At 52.9% G+C, this 15,887-nt stretch overlaps 6 protein-coding genes across 6 annotated transcripts; 3 read left to right on the forward strand and 3 right to left on the reverse strand.

Moving 5' to 3' along the window:
- Window positions 1-1,771: 1,771 nt before the first annotated feature.
- Window positions 1,772-2,497, forward strand: AYL99_00668 (hypothetical protein; the record flags this gene model as incomplete). The annotated part of the gene is made up of 2 exons (XM_018832184.1): window positions 1,772-1,868; window positions 1,929-2,497. The coding sequence occupies 2 exons, from the start codon at window positions 1,772-1,774 to the stop codon at window positions 2,495-2,497; spliced, it is 666 nt and encodes a 221-aa protein (XP_018698063.1).
- A 2,139-nt stretch (window positions 2,498-4,636) lies between these two features.
- AYL99_00669 (hypothetical protein) lies at window positions 4,637-5,605 on the forward strand (the record flags this gene model as incomplete). The annotated part of the gene is made up of 2 exons (XM_018832185.1): window positions 4,637-4,966; window positions 5,054-5,605. 2 exons carry the CDS (start codon window positions 4,637-4,639, stop codon window positions 5,603-5,605), a joined length of 882 nt encoding a protein of 293 aa, XP_018698064.1.
- Window positions 5,606-6,043: 438 nt separating this feature from the next.
- AYL99_00670 (iron donor protein CyaY) lies at window positions 6,044-6,884 on the reverse strand (the record flags this gene model as incomplete). The annotated part of the gene is made up of 2 exons (XM_018832186.1): window positions 6,044-6,385; window positions 6,534-6,884. The coding sequence occupies 2 exons, from the start codon at window positions 6,882-6,884 to the stop codon at window positions 6,044-6,046; spliced, it is 693 nt and encodes a 230-aa protein (XP_018698065.1).
- Window positions 6,885-9,897: 3,013 nt separating this feature from the next.
- On the reverse strand, window positions 9,898-11,274 carry AYL99_00671 (hypothetical protein; the record flags this gene model as incomplete). Its single annotated transcript, XM_018832187.1, has 5 exons — window positions 9,898-10,208; window positions 10,262-10,704; window positions 10,766-10,889; window positions 10,949-11,078; window positions 11,134-11,274. 5 exons carry the CDS (start codon window positions 11,272-11,274, stop codon window positions 9,898-9,900), a joined length of 1,149 nt encoding a protein of 382 aa, XP_018698066.1.
- A 991-nt stretch (window positions 11,275-12,265) lies between these two features.
- AYL99_00672 (hypothetical protein) lies at window positions 12,266-13,844 on the forward strand (the record flags this gene model as incomplete). The annotated part of the gene is made up of 2 exons (XM_018832188.1): window positions 12,266-12,774; window positions 12,833-13,844. 2 exons carry the CDS (start codon window positions 12,266-12,268, stop codon window positions 13,842-13,844), a joined length of 1,521 nt encoding a protein of 506 aa, XP_018698067.1.
- A 655-nt stretch (window positions 13,845-14,499) lies between these two features.
- AYL99_00673 (hypothetical protein) lies at window positions 14,500-15,357 on the reverse strand (the record flags this gene model as incomplete). The annotated part of the gene is made up of 1 exon (XM_018832189.1): window positions 14,500-15,357. One exon carries the CDS (start codon window positions 15,355-15,357, stop codon window positions 14,500-14,502), a length of 858 nt encoding a protein of 285 aa, XP_018698068.1.
- Between the last annotated feature and the right edge of the window lie 530 nt (window positions 15,358-15,887).

The following is a 15,887-nucleotide window of genomic DNA, read 5'->3' on the forward strand; positions in this document are numbered from 1 at the left end:
CCGCTGGAGCTCCCGGAAAGCCAGGAGGTGGATAGTTTGGCGGCGCATAAGTTGCATGGGGCTGTGAGCCACTCCCTGAAGCCCCTGGCGTTTGGGTGTTCGAAGGAAAGCCAGGAGGCGGGTAGTTTGGCGGCGCATAAGTTGCATGTGGCTGTGAGCCACTCCCTGAAGCCCCTGGCGTTTGGGTATTCGAAGGAAAGCCAGGAGGCGGATAGTTTGGCGGCGCATAAGTTGTATGTGGCTGTGAGCCACTCCCTGAAGCCCCTGGAGTTTGGGTGTTTGGAGCACCAGGAGGAGGGTTTGTAAAGTTTCTGTCTGCCAAAGTATAAGAGCATGATATACGCCTAGAAACGCAGCTAGTGCAGGATGGCCTTCCCCGGTCGCATTTGATTTTGAACTGGCGACATTGGTCGCATGCATACCCATACCGCCCCCTCGGCGCTATCCATTGCCTTTCGTCAGTAAAGAGTATTATAGGAATGGACGAGAGTAGGCCAGTAGGGACTTACCTCTGGCTTTTCTCTGCTGATTGACTTGGCCAACTACTCCTGCATGAGGAAAACTTGGTTGAGCACCGGGGGCATTCACTTGAGGTGCTGCAGGAGCGTGCGCCTGAGGTGCTGGAGCTGGAGGAGCGTGCGCCTGAGGTGCTTGGGCTGGAGGAGCGTGCGCCTGAGGTGCTGGAGGATTATTCCCTTGAGCAGTGTTGCTGGGTAACACATTCCAGCCTGCCAACGAAGAGTAACTGTTCCGCGAAAGCTGTTAACACCTTTCAAGGAATTGTACTGCTCTGTTCAAGGCGTTTGTAATGGCTACTGTTGAGCAGACAGAGCAAGCCGGTGTGAACTGGCCACCTGTGAGGCAGTGGTGCTTGCGTCAAGGGACAATGGTGTCGGAGGCGCCTCATCAAGGCTCTCAGAGATAAGAGGTTCGGAACATACCTGCTCATTGGTGGGTCTTGATCGTCCTGTTAGTAAGAGAAGGGATAGTGTCATGGCAATTCCTTACTAGACATGCTGTAAGCGTGGGAGATGACGTGCGAGGTTTTAGACTGACGCCTGAGGGTACCGAATGGTATCGAGTGAAGATGTTACTATGCGGCCAAAGGTCAATACTGATATCTTTATATCTTTGCAGCGCCTGTTTCCGCAGCTATTTGCGGCGCCATTCCCATTTATAGCTTGTGGGGGATGCATGGATGCATGGTGTATTTCACAGGAGGCCAGGAATGCTGACGGGCACGTAAGACCCTATTTGATTACATTCGGCTGTAGAGCCATTGTTTCAAGACTCTGCCCATGGTAGATATACCCCATGTAAACGACACTTGTGTAGTGGTTGGTTGTTGGACCGACCTAGGATGTTCTTGCCCGCTTTTTACGGGCTGAAAATCGGGGTTCTACCTTCAATTAGCCACTTGAAAACGGGCCCGCTAACAGATGGTAGTCCTCCTATACTGATCTTCTGGTTGCGGCGGTGGTGTCGGAGGATGGATTGAATACAGTCAGCCCCCCAATTCAACATCCCTTTTTGGGATATGTACAGACGAAACGGGAAGCGGATTTCATGAATTGCTTATTGGCACGTGTGGGTCAATGTCCATATTTTTAGCCATTCTAGTGACCATGAGCATTTATGTAAAGAGCGTACGTCGAGCACATCGGAGTGCTTTCACAGCGACGTTTCCCATCAGAATATCAGTCGACTATTTTAATACTCCAGCGCGATAGTTCCAACCTTGTACTTCTCCCGCATACGTCGCAAGTGCAAAATGGCAGACTACGAAGAACCTCATCAGGGCATTGAAGAATTGGAGGAGCAGCTTGATGATAGTATAGATGAATACGTCCGTGTTCATGATGACCCAGGTCGGTCGGAGTGGTGAAACCCTCGAGTTAGCTCGATCTGATGTATCTAACATGTCCCAGATCAAGATGAGGCCACACGAACCGCGGCCCTACATCATCACAGCAAGACGATCGCCTACACGGCGCGGGAGATTCTTGCCATTGAGCCTGACAATGTTGAGGTGCACAAACTTCTAGCAATGTTTGCGTTGTCGCTCAACGGACAGTTTCAGCCTCATCACTACCACGATCTCGGAATCGAGGATGAAAACTCAGAATACCAAGCGCTGAATCACCACCCATGGAAGTCAGAATATCTCCCGGAAGAGGACCACAGCGAACTACTTGACGCCGCGAATTTGCCAAACGAACCGCATCATCACCACAATGGCCACGAGGAGGAGGAAAACCATGGAGACGACGGCGAGGAGGAAAACAATGGAGACGACGGCGATTGGAATGAAGAAGGTGATGGATATGAAGAACACGAAGAACACGAGGCTGAGATGCCTCAAGAAGACGAAGGTGATGAGGAGGCTGAGGGGCATTACGAGGGCCATGACGACGGCCAGGATGATGGTGACGAGGGTTGGCATAGTGGCGACGAGTACCCTCACGGGCATTCTCATCAGCACGATCATGAGTATTGATGAACTGGGGGAGGAAAGAGATCGAAACACCCCAAACAACCTGGCACGGGAAGTAGCCTCACGGTAATCTGTATTCGTTACGCACATGATTATGCCCACAAAGTCTGACAAGAGTACCGTAGATGAACGAAAAGCGACAATGAGAAGGGAATGGGGTAGCAGAAAAGTGTACATCAGGACGTCATCTGCTTTGTGTCCGTATTGGACCAGCGGGTGGCCTGCTCCACGGTGGTGTGTGCACTCAACAATGTTCTCTTCATTGTACCCAGCCTTTTAAAGTGGCGAAGTATCTCTGTGGCAGATCCACAGGAGGAATATTACTAGTAGTAATCTCAGATTCCAACACGAGTCATGTTTAATAGGCTAGCGTTCTATACTGCCTAGAATATCTGCCGTGGCACTCTGTGTCCTAACTTCAAGAGGAAGGTTGGACGAAGTGCTCGCGCTAAATTGTTCTAGGAAGGTGTGGCGGATGACAGTGCGGCAACTGAGTCTACACACTGTTTTCCACTGGATATTTTCACCACCTAATTAGACCAATTCTATACTGGATACTGCTGCGCTGTGGCGTGAGTGGTTTTCAAGCAAGGCAAAGCTCTCCGAGGGATGCTTTCGCGTATATATACGTGGCCCCGAATGGTGATCTCGGGTCATTAGGGTGGCATTGCAGCTCTCAGCACCTGGTGACGGTAAGCAAATCCTGCAGAGCTGCAAGGAGTGGCAATAGTGCGTCAGCCACCCTGGAGGATGGCTCTTTCTGATACACATTTCCGCCCCAGGATGCACCAGAAATTCTGAGTGCGAGCTCAATTTCCTGATTACGTCCGCGCAGAAGACTATGAACGCTGCATCAATTCCCGGGTTTCATCATCAATGTTGGTCAACCGGATACCCTGAACTTCTTCCCAATGCATAATTGAATTCTTACAACTGGCCTTTCGTTCTGGGACTTCTGGCTACCTGTCTAGGTCTCGGTGGTTCACGTTGGCTTGGCGGTCTTGATTCGTTCTTCAATAATCATTCTAATCTTGACCGTTTTCGACTTCGATCATCTTGTGTTGATACGTTGTGTTTCCCAACTGGTTGTCGGTCCCGGTGCCGGTGACCTCTGTTTGACCTGGCGAGATGGACCTGTTTCATCAGGTTCATGCTCCAGCCGTCCTGTTGAGAGTCGTTCCTACCGTGATTACGATAGCTTCTGGACACCAAAGTTTGATACGAGTGTTCGCATGACCAAGTCACCCGACGGTCTGGATCCCTTCATATAAGTCACAAATGGCTCGAATCACGCCATACCTCTGGAATGACTTCTGCTGCTACACGCAGAAATGTGCGGGGTGTAAACTGAACCTTCCATAAAGAAGTGAGGGAGATCAGGTCAAGGCTGTGCGAAGGGCGCCTTCTTCAGAGTGCTCGACTCTTGACCCGCCGGTTGTGAGTGTACCTGTGGATAGGCAGACACTTGGAGGAGGCGAGCTCTAGATCTGAGTGCGTATATGTACATCTCTGGCTTTTATGATGCATGATCCCACCTGTCCCGTACGTGCTGTGCACCCCCTTTTTCCGAGCTTCCCAGGCCTACCGAACTAGACGGCACGTGGGGAAATGGCGCTCCTCGTGGCCCTCGGTCGCGGGGCTCCGTTTCGGCTAAATCACTTGCTTGCTAGGCTTGCTGGGAGAAAAAGGAGCCAAGGAAGTTTCTTATCAGCCACTGGCCCAGCCGTTGTTGAGGGGCAACTATCGGCTACGAGTAAACTAGCTCGTTCGTACCTATCGCTACCTACCTAGGTTGGGCGTGGTAGGTAAAACCGCTGTGCCTAGCTAACAACTGCCAGGCCAACAGTGCAGTCTGGACAACTACTCGACACTTGCCGATTCTGCTCTCTCTGCCTCCCTCCCTCCCTCACACACACAGACTCCCTAGCTTTTCGCCATCAGAACTTGACTTACGTTTTCCTTCCTCGTGTCGGGGGGTGTACCTTTCCCATTCTTTTGTGGGTGTCCTTCTTGCGCAATATTCTTCTTTCCTGGTTGCCCTTGCTGTCTCGTCGTTTGAGGGTTTCTTGTTTGCCCATCATTGTCATTGTCATCCCCTAGATCCCGCTACTTCGAATCGATCAACCCGTCCTCTTCTCGACCATGCATTTCGCCTCCCTTCTCCTTCTTCCCCTGCTGGTCGCCGCAGACCAAGTGCCCCTGAAAGAAAAGGCCGCGGGCTGGCTCGACAAGGCGAAGTCATATATCCCCAATGGCGGCGCAGCACCTTCAATCGAGGTACCGGTGCCTGAGAACCCGATCGAGGCGGGCGCGGCCACGATCGCAGAGCACAAGGTCGAGAAGATCAATGTCCGCAACTGGCAGCGCAAACTGTCCCCGAAGCCCGACACCGAGGAGGAGTGGATGATCTATTTGACGGGCGGCAATAAGACGTGCTTTGGCCGGTGTGCCCATGTGGATGCTATGTGGAATGTATGTTCTCTCCCCCGAAACCATAAATCTCTCGCGATTTTGTTTGCGATCGTCATCAACTTGTGAGTCCTGACCCTCTATGTCCAGGAATCTGTGCCCTTACTGTCCGCGTTGCCCCGGCCCGCGGGCTCCCCGCCGCTGAAACTCGGTTTTCTAGACTGTGAAAAGGAGGAGGTCGTGTGCACGGCGTGGGCGTCGGGGGTGCCTGTCATCTACCACTTCCTGCTGCCCAAGGAGGGCGACCAAGGTGCCAAGGCACCGCTCTACATCATCCCGCTCAACGTCACGACCACCACCGTCTCGGACATCACCAGCCTGCCGCGCGCCTCCAAGTCGCGATACCTCGAATATCCCGAGTACACGGGCATGCTGCACCCCATCGACGGGCTCCTGGCCCAGGCGGGCGTGCTCCAGCCCTTTGGCTACTTCATGTGGGCGCTAGGCGCCATGCCCTCGTGGATGATGATGCTGGGCATCAGTTTCATCTCCCGCCAGATCATGAGCCGGAGGATGGGTGCCGGCAGAGGTGTCCCTGCTCCCCCCGACGCCCAGCAGCCTGCCGCTCCGAGGGTTGCACCAGCTTCACCTGCGTCGCAGCCCAAGTCTGGCAGTGGGGGCAGTGCGCGTAAGAGGAAGTAGAAGATAGGGAAAAGGAGGGAAGTGCAGTGTTCAATGGCACAGCGGGAGGATCTCTGCGTGGATGAGAAGGAAACATTGATATCCGGCGGAAGACGTCTTATGTTTTGAGTTGGGACATCATCGACATCATATCACCACCACCACCACCACCACCACTACTACCACCAGCTAAAAAAGTGCCATTTAATTGTCCATGTTGTTGTTCTCATCATCATCTTTCTTGCTTCCAGCAGATCTTGATAGCCCGCTTGAGGCTGGATGTAGAATAGCCCTCCGTAATATCCGATACACTACGAGCTCTCTCATCGGAGCTGCGCTAAAGCACTTATTTCCATTTGCTTCAAGCTTGGGCAAACCAGTCGACCCAATCTAGTTCAACCTCGAATCTTCTTGTCTTTCGTCTCATGCATTCCCTCACCAGCCCATCATGCTACCACCCTATGGTGCAGTGTTGGCTCCACTCTTTGCAGGTCCCTCGCGGCCCTCGTTCACGTCACTCGCCCCTTCGCCTCCGTGCCGAAGTTCGACGCCCAGCTCCTTCTTGATCAAATCACTCAGGCTGCTCCCGTCCCGCAGGTAAATCCATTTGCCCCCGCTCTGTCCGTCGTCACCGAGGTCCACGGTCGAGTCGGCCTTTTCGTGCTGCGAGTCGCCGGGGACGACCCAGTCGTAGCGCTTGGGGCCGGATATCGGCGAGGACAGCCAGATCTGTTTGTTCGGCGGCTGTTTGTTGATCACGTATGTGCCGTGCTTCGGGTGGGTGATTGTGAGTACGCCGGCCTAGACAGTAGAGAAAACGGACAAGAAATTGTTAGCGACATTTACCGGGTGTGGGAAAAAGTTGGTAAGAGACAAGTGAGGTGAAGATGAGCGTAGGTAGCGGTGAAAATGACACGGGCTAGTCACAGTGGGTGCGTAATGGACGTACCGAGAATTCCGCCTCTATGCCCTCTGAGCTGCTCTCCGCAAGCTCTTCCATAGCCAGCACCAGGGTGTTCAGATATTGGTCCGCGATCTCGTGATACTCGGAATCCGAGATCTGGGCCGCGCCAGATGGGGTGCCAGGCGAGGGTTCAGTGTTGGGAGATTTTGGGTCGCTGCTGTCTGGCTGCAGGCCCTTGGGTGTGGTGAGGGTGGTGGAGAAAGGGGCACGTGGGCGGGAGAAGGAGAGGAGAGAAGAAGAAGCAGGAACGGTCAGACGCTGCGTCGGTGAAGGACATGGTCGGCGAAAGAGGACGCTCGGTCGCGGGGAGCGGAGGAGGTGTCGGCTTGCTTTCATGGTTGCAACTGTCCCAGAAGTCAGGGACGTTGTCGGTGAGAGCGAGGAGACGTAGACAAGAACAGTTTCCCGCACGCCTGTGCCTGGAGATAGGAGAAGGAGACTAGCTTGTAGTTGGGTGAAATGTGCCTAGCAAGGATGTGGTGAATGTGCCATTGAGTTGAGTTGGAAAGTGAAGGTTCACCAGCAGCGAATGACGAATGACGACAAGGTCAATCGGTTCGGCAAAACTGCAGCTTGGAGCTTCATGATTGGTGGAACGTCGCAGTGTGGCATTTGACAGAAAATTCCCATGTCCAGCAAGTCTACTCCCGAACATTCGAAAGATTTCGGGATATTGATGTGAATGTCTGAACAACTATCAGAGACTTGCTTGAGGATCATCTGGTCAATATTCTGAACAAAGCAAGTTAGACATGCTCCCTCAAATTTCCAGGGTGCGAACTGTTCAATGTTGAGACCGACAACACCACACTCGCAACAATGTAAACCCATAATGCACCTTTAATAGATTCTCTTTTGTTACAAGGCCCTAGTCTTTCCTCTGGGCAAGACTCTGTAGTCCATAAGTGATTGCTTTCCCCCCCCCCCCCCCGCCTTTACCCTAGGCTTCCATAAACCAGCTCTCAAGCTACATCTTCACAACCCTCCCCATCCACGTTTGAGGTTGACCCTCAGAAGTAGTGTCAGCATGCCGTTCAGGACATGAATACCAATCCCACCCCGCTCCGGTCTCCGTCTTGTATAGTTTGCAACCTCTTCCATGCGCTCCAACTAAACCGTAGCTCTGTTCGACAGCGACTTCATAGCTCGGCACAGAACGCTTCGGAACACAGGGGGAGTAAGGATCTGCAGGGGAGGTCTGGAATTTGGCGGATATGTGGCAGCAGCACATGGCGAAGTAGCAGCCGAGTTTATTTCTTCGTGATTAATGAGGGCATCAATCTGTCCTCCACCGGAAACCGCGACAGCATTTTATCGCACGGACTGTGACAGGTGGAAGTAATTCTTGGCGAACATTGTATAGGTGTTTCTAGCTTATTCGCTGAGCCTCTTTATTTGCTAAGATCCCGCGCTCTTGACTCAACGTAGAAGCCTGGATCCGGGACGCGTTCCTGGTGTATCTGTTGTTTTGTGAGAGGTTCATCGACTTCCGAAACCGCAACCAGCTCTTTTACTTTCATTATCTGGCCAGCGACCGAAGGCGTGACAGGGTGAAATACGGTTGCCATTCGTTTGCGCAGGCCAAGTGCTTTGAGGACATTGCCTGATTTTGCTGGCAAACCAATGGCAGATCTGATCAAGGTGATGCGGAAGTAGGACATCGTGGATGGAAGTAGTTCTCGCGGAGCGGAGGTTCGGAGGCTGCAGGGTTGCGCAAAGAGTTGCACGCGTAGTGGAGACCGTTCTGTAATGTTGTGTGTAGAAGATAGGGTGTTGAGCCGGGAGGTCGGAGGGCCGTTAAGCTGTGTCGTCGGATTGATAGCTGAGATTCTTCAAGGAATGGCGCGAAAACGGAGTTGGCCAGGGATCCAGCCTTGTCTTGGCCTCACGTGCGACTCACACCCGCCGCGCCGCTTTTAACCACTCATCCTGAGGTAAGGAAAAGAACAACTTCAAACTGAGATAGCGAGGTCGACCAAAAGTCGGGGTCTGTCTCGGAGTGAGCTATGATCCTGCTGGTCATCGTAGAGCATACTTAGCAGAATGGCCGTCATGGATAATGCTGTGAGCAGAATACTTCTGCTGGCCGTGGGCCAACGATGAAATCAAAGTCCCAAAGTCATCAGAATACTACATGCCGTCAAACGCCGAGCGAAATAAAGAATTGAGACTATGGAAAATTTATCCCTCGGTGGTTCTTGTGTAATGGGCGACGCGAGCCATTGAATTCCGAAGACATGGTTCGATCTTGCCTCATTCACACGAGATACACCCGTCATCAATTCTCATGGCTTAATAGTCATGCCAGCCTGGTATCCGGTCCTCTTGGTCTTGGGGGCAATCCTCATGATAAAACCAGCATTCTTGATAATCCATGTAGCTCCGACAATATTTAGATTGGGAGCCGGACTGCAGGCACACAGGTCTCCAGTCAGGATCATGAAATCTTCTACCAGCGTATAAATGTCAACGTCAATATCGTTCTGGAGACTACAACATGTGACATAATGCCCAAGACTCCCAATACAGTGGTCTGGTCAGCTAAGGGCAGAATCATCAAGCTCAAAGTCTCATCAGAGATCGTGTATAAGCGGACAGTCGAGAACAAAGCAGGCTATATGACCTCCTTTCACAGTGAATCGACCTACAGGCCCACGATCGAGATCGATTGGACCAGGAATCTCGAGATGGCTGCTGTTACCACAAAGGTATCCTGCAGGGCAGGATGAATCAAGACTCTCCTACCCGCACAGTTGAGTCCAAGCAGGAGAGCCGCGCCGGATTTTTGGATGTTCTGCGACCCCAACTTCAAGCTCGATGAAAAGCTCGCAGAGACCATAAAGAATCAGCTGGTCGAGAAAATATCCCACCTCGATCTGGTGACGAAGATTGCCGGAGGCCATCAATGGTCAAAAGACCGGCTTCGTCTTTCCTGGCGGAGGCGTGTTTGACATGAAAAGCCCAACCTGCACGAAACATGAAGATTTGATGTTGGGCTGACATACAGACTCACAGTTGCAGAATGACGAAAAGATAAGGTGGTACATAGGTTACTGAACATGTCTAGCTTGCACCTCACAGTTCTGCCCTGAAAGTAGTGAGAGAAAATTACCTGCAGATCGGGAAGTGCAGCATTCAGCACCTAATAAAATTGGTTACACAGGAGCTAGTAGATACAGCGAAATGCTTGCCGCCACGCCTACCAGTGCATTTGTCTCTATCAAGCAGCTCACTTCCACCTCTGTTGTTGAGTTGCGATCATAATGATGCCGATTAATTCCATTTCTTTCTGACCATTTACTAACAAGGTTCGAAGACGTCGATCCAGCTTTATCTAATGAGATCCAATTCATTTTCCCAGGACAATCACGGAACTGCACGCAGAGATATTGTATGTTCGAATGTCCTTCTGGGTCAGTCCGGAACTGGCGATCAACCGCTCCCATTGATCGCGTGTCCTCTCCTTGCCGGCGAAGAGAATATTCATGGAGACATCCTGCATGGCAGCCTGCCAGGGGACGTTCGCTTCGGGAAGGACAATCTCGTCAATCAAAATGAGCGAATCGCTCGCCATCGCCTCAGAGAGCCGGGATAGGATTGTACGACACTCGGCATCAGGCCAGTCGTGCATGATCCGGCGAAGATAATAGAAGGCAGCACCTATAAGGGGAGATGAGTTAGACGCTGGGACCGTGATGTAAGTGCGTACGAACCTCGAACAGCCTGTGTCTCGAAGAAATCTTGTCCAATTATCTTGACTCCATCGATTGGCGACAACTTATCAGCCACCTGAGGCAGATCCTCCAAGACAAGGGATCCGTGGAGATTGGGATGTTTGTCGAGCAATTGCTTGCACTGGTGGCCATGGCCGCCCCCAACATCGACAAAGAAGGGTCTCTCGGACCCAGGAGCGACGTTCAAGGCAGCTTGTCCAAGCACGTCGAGGCCGTCGAGCCAGGCGGCGGATTGCATGGCGGTCATGATCTCCTGGAGGGCAAGGAAGTTCTTTGGCTTCTGAGACAGCCATTCAAACGCTCCAAGGCTGGTCTTGTGACCTTTCTGGAAGGGCGTGTTCAGGTTCTCGCTGATATCCTGGTACTGAGTTTCGGCCAGGAATGATGGGAGTGCTTGAATGGCTGGACCACATGTGTCGAGGCTATGGGAAATTGAGTCTTTCAAAAGAGTTTAATAGTGTTATGAGAGGAAAAGAAACTTACGCGTGGACTACACCGGCATCGGCAAGGGGGCTGGCAAGGAAATGGGTGATTCTGTTGGGTTGATACTGGCCTGAGCCCGGGTTGTCGAGGAAGCCTGTGGATGCTAGGTATCGAAGTAGACGTTCTATGTGTTTATGGAGTTAATCAGTTGAGATAGGCCCACAAGCATCGAAGAGGACTCACCAACTAGATCTGGGGATGCTTTAACCTTCGTGGCCAACTGAACTCCACTGACAGAGGACGAAGCATAATTGGCCACCTCCCGGAAGACACCAAGGTCTACCGCAACATAAATCATCGAGAGCGAAATTTGCTAAGTTGTAAGTCAGTAAGCCTCCTTGCAGGTCCCAACACGAGTTCGCACTTACTGCGTTGAATATCTTCATCAGGACATCCATTGGCGAGTCAAGTTCTCGTTGGAGACGCGCGAGTGTGTCGAGGATGTGAGACTTCTCTGCCTCACCAACATCTTTCGCCATTGACTTTATCTGGTCGGCTAGGGCTTCCATTGTCGTCAAATAGGAGGTGTACTGAGTAGAATTAATGCAGAATCCTCCTTCGACAGGGACCTTGAATAGTTTATATACAGTTCCCTTTTCCTGATGATATGGATGCAGCCAATCACATTTGCCGGAATGTCCGTGGCCGGAGTTTCCGAGATCTGGACACTCCGATTGGCTCTATCCCAACCACACGGATCCACAGTCCGGCCCAAGAAAATGCTGCCTGCAGACTTGAGGGACGAAAGTGACATCGTCTCTCCACCTGTGCATAGAGGACAGAGAAGCTGTTGCCTACGAGCAGACAGCCATGTCATTAAGGCCAGACGCGATACGGAAGACGCGCCCGCCCCGTCCTGTGTCGTGCCATTATTGCCGCTCCAAGAAACTGAGATGCAGTCGCCAGTTCCCCTGCGACAACTGCGCGGCAAAGGGACTACCATGCCAGCTCTACGGCCCAGCCATAGAGCCAGCTCGAAGTAGAGCGGCGCTGCGGAGAGTAACCTCACTCAATACATCAAATTGGTTGAGCTCGAGCGACCCGTCCCGAACGCAGAGGACGGAAAAACTCGGTAATGACACGGCCATCGATGGCTCATCAACTACTTGGAACACCGGTAAACCCACCTTGATGCCGGAAACAAGACCAGAGACTTCCGTTGGACCACGGACTGCTACCTACGATGTTAAGCTGCTCGAGACGGATATGATGGATCAAAGTTCGGTGGTAAGTATCATTCGATCATATTGCTGCTTTGGATTCTAACTTTAGGCCCTGCTTTTCACCCTTTGTAACATCTTGAAATAATACTGCCATATTGAGATGCCACGTGCTTATTCACTTCAGGTCCTTTTCAGCTCGGGAAGGATGGTGTTCCGGACATGTCCCGTTCGCCAGATCACAAGGACGACGTCGTATATCTATCTGGATCCACCTACTCCTTCTTATCCCGTCGAGCCTGTCAAATGTATCTGGTTACCGCGACAAGAAGAAGCGAAGATGTTTGTAGACAAGTATCTTCGCGACCTGACCTACATTCATCATGTCATCCATTCTCCTTCATTACGAAAACTCGTGGATGATATTTATCATGACCTCGATCAGCATATATCCCCCAAGCACAGTCACGTGGCGTTGCTATTGAGCGTTGTCGCTAGTGCAACATTCGTATGGACACTCCAGGACGACCCGAATTTGTATCGCTCTGTGGAAGATACCAGGCAGCAGGCCACCTCCTGGGTAACTGCGGTCCTCGACGTGCTGGATCACTCACGGCGGACGATGAATGGCTCCATTGAAGACGTTCAGGCCCTGGTGATTGTATCATTCCTCGTCTGCAACATGGAAGGCACGTCCCTGCGATATTATGACCTGGTGTCTACGGCCACAACCATAGCACGACAACTTTCTCTCCATCGGATTGACCTCCTATCGTGTCGTCCGCAAAGTGACTCGGTGCGAGCCGAGGTCGGACGAAGGGTCTGGTGGTACCTGGCCGCACTGGACTGGTGGGTCGTTCGTTTTCAGACATAACGTATCGCAATTCTCTTGCTGACCTATTTAAAGGATCCTGAGCAGGTTTCCCGGACCCCACGAAGGAATTTGCACGATACATCCGCAGCAGATGACCGTCAACAAGCCACGCAATATTCCCGATGAGGACATGGTGGAGGGTCTTCCCCTTGTCGGATTGGACATAGCGCAACCGACGTCGATGTCGTATTTTCTGCAGAGAATGCGACTGGGAGAGCTCTGTTACGAGGCCAGCAGCCGCTCCACGGCAGAGAACTGGGAAATTACAACGTACGAAGATGTCATGGAGGTCGACGCCCAATTTGAGAAGTTCCTCGGTGACTTTCCCCCCTTCTTCAACCTCGAGGATGACGACAACGACGACGGAAACTTAGGACCTAAGGATCCGGCGATCACCGTACAGACTTATATTCTCGTCGGCATGGTGCAGGCGCGCCGCTGCAAGCTCCACCTCCCAAGTTTATGGCGAAGCTCCGACGAGTCGCGGTGGGCGCGGTCACGACAGATCTGTCTCGACGCCGCGCGAAAGATCATCGCGGCCGAACGGCGGCTGGAGAAGGAAACTGAGATGCCCTTCGCCCTGAGCCGCTTCAGATTTGGCGGCACACTCTACTGCCTCTTCCTGGCCACCATTGCGCTATTGCTCGACGTTTGCCTGAACAAGGCAGCAGCTGGTGGTGGTACTGAGGATAGGCGCCGAGCAGAGCTGGCGCAGGCTTTTCAGATTCTCGAGGACGCCAAATCCCAGACCAAGTTCGCCACGACGCTCTCCGAATCTCTGCAAAGATTGGTTTCCAAGTACAAGGTCTCGCTGCCCGCCGTGGACCAAGGCGTTCAAGGCAATTCTGCGGCCATCATATCACCTCCTGGCGCCACGCCCGATGGGCTCAGCACAGGAAAGACAGGCAACGGTGTCCCCGCCCCAGATCTGTCCTACCCCGAACTGCCCTTCTTTGATGACGTATGGCAGACGTGCGAGGGTGGCATGCAGCTGGACGAGTTGGATCTTGAGAGCATATTTGCGGACATTAACGCCTACATGTGAGACCTCATGGATACGAAGGTAGTCATGCTCCAGTGCTGCACACAAGACGGTAAAGAGAGCGGTGTATTCACCCAAAAAGAGGTCATCAGACGTTCTCTTGAGCGGGGGAATTGGTCCTCTCAGTCCACCCGATCTTCTATTCTGCACCGACCGTATATCTGTACATACGATCTTCTCCAGAACGGCTTGCTTCCCTGACCATGCATTTGGCACAGCCATGATCTTAGGTGTAGAAACTCCTCTCTCAGCGCCCTTTTGGATCGGGTCGCCGTTCTTGGCCATCTGGCTGGTCATCGCCGACCGTTTTCGAACGCCTCACCTCGCTTGAAAAGGCGCTTTCTCTCCCTCTGAGATAAAAACGGTTCGGAGGTCCCTTGCCCCTCCGGCTGTCGCCCCAGCCTGCGTGTTCAGCCTCGGACCCGTCCACTGTGGGGACCTCATGACTACTAGCACGGCGGCGTTCTGTTGTGCTATGTATCTGTCGGCACACACGCAGGTGAACCGTGTGCAATGGTGACCAATAGAGGCGCAAACGGACCCAGACTTACTCAACAAACACTGTTCTTTTCCAGCATACGCGTCATGCCTCCTTTCTAGATCCAAGGACCGAAAACCCGTATGCACACGCTGCGTCGTCATTCCTCATGTGCCTTCATCAGATACTCGAAAGGGGTGCCCCATGAGCGCCGTACGAGTTTGACAGCGTCATCACACCCGGGTCAAGTGTCGACTGGAGGTGATGGTCGTGCGGGAGCGGGTCGTGGGTACACCAGCTCGGACACTCCAGGGGCATGCTGTTGAAGTTGATGTCCGACACCCAATCAGCGGGCCCCAGGTTCGGGCCACAATATGAATACTGCGATAGTATGAGGTTGGCATCGGAAATGCCCATGTAGTCGGGAGAGACAAAGTATTCCGCCGGACTCGTATCGAACCAGCAGCTTTCCGGGTCGCGATCACCCTCCAGGTTGGAGGGTGGTAGCGTCTCGAATGGGATCAGCTGTTCATCCACATCTGCGACCCAGGACAAGTCGTGTTGCTGGAGCGGCTGTTGTGTTGCTGATTGAATATCGCCGTTATCGTTCATCGCACCGTGCCGGGTAGCCATGTCCAAGCCCGTGGGCGACGCAGAGACCGAGAGCTTTGACGACGACGACGACGAGGAGGAAGAAGAAGACGAAGAGGAGCTGAACTCTTCAGACTCGGACTCTGTCACTGTCGTGATCTGCTGCTGCTGCCCTCTCCGCTTGGCCCCAGCCCCGGCCCTGGCTCTGGCGCTAGATCCGTCCCTCGAGGACCAGATCCAGTCGGGCGGCTTCTTGTCGACGGTCAGAAAGGCGCAGGGCTGGTTCTTGCGCCGACAGTTGACGCAGCTGTCCTGCTCGCGTTGCGGCGTGAGCAGACACCGCGTCTTGCTCTTGCGGCAGCCCACACAGGCGATCGACGCCCGGTAGTAGCCCAGCTTGGAGCCCCGCGACGCCGGCGGCTGGCGGGGGCGCGAGTACGGCGGCATCTTTGCTCTCACAAGAGAGACAGAGAGAGGGGTGGGAGACTCCAGTGGGACGGAGGGATTCAGCTATGATTTAGTCGTTGTTTTTTTTTTCGTCTCGTGTGTTCTATTCGTTCGTCCGTGCCACCAAAGGGCAGTCAGTACATAAGATAGTAAGTACGAGGTTACTCTTTATCAACTCATGGAGAACCGGACAATTGTTGGAGAACAGGGAACAGGTTTTCTCCCCTCTCTTATAACAGTATCTCAAATGCTTATCGCAAACCGGGTCGGTCGGTGAGGTCCGCTTTCACCCTTTCCACCCAACTAACTAACGACCGCGGCCCACGGGAATGGCTGGCGTCGGGGGGTGGTCGCATCGTACATACAGGTATGTACCTGCTTTCGGTATCCCAAGGGCCGTTTCGGCTACAAGCTCACACGTATCTCCGCTCTGTGATACGATGTCCGCGGCATGCTGCGTACCGCATGGATACTAGGGACTAGCTTTGGGTGGCGTTCTTGGTGTCGGAGCATACACGCACGACATGACA

This window comes from Fonsecaea erecta (assembly GCF_001651985.1).
Source record: "Fonsecaea erecta strain CBS 125763 chromosome Unknown Scaff1, whole genome shotgun sequence".
Taxonomy (NCBI): Eukaryota; Fungi; Ascomycota; class Eurotiomycetes; order Chaetothyriales; family Herpotrichiellaceae; genus Fonsecaea; species Fonsecaea erecta.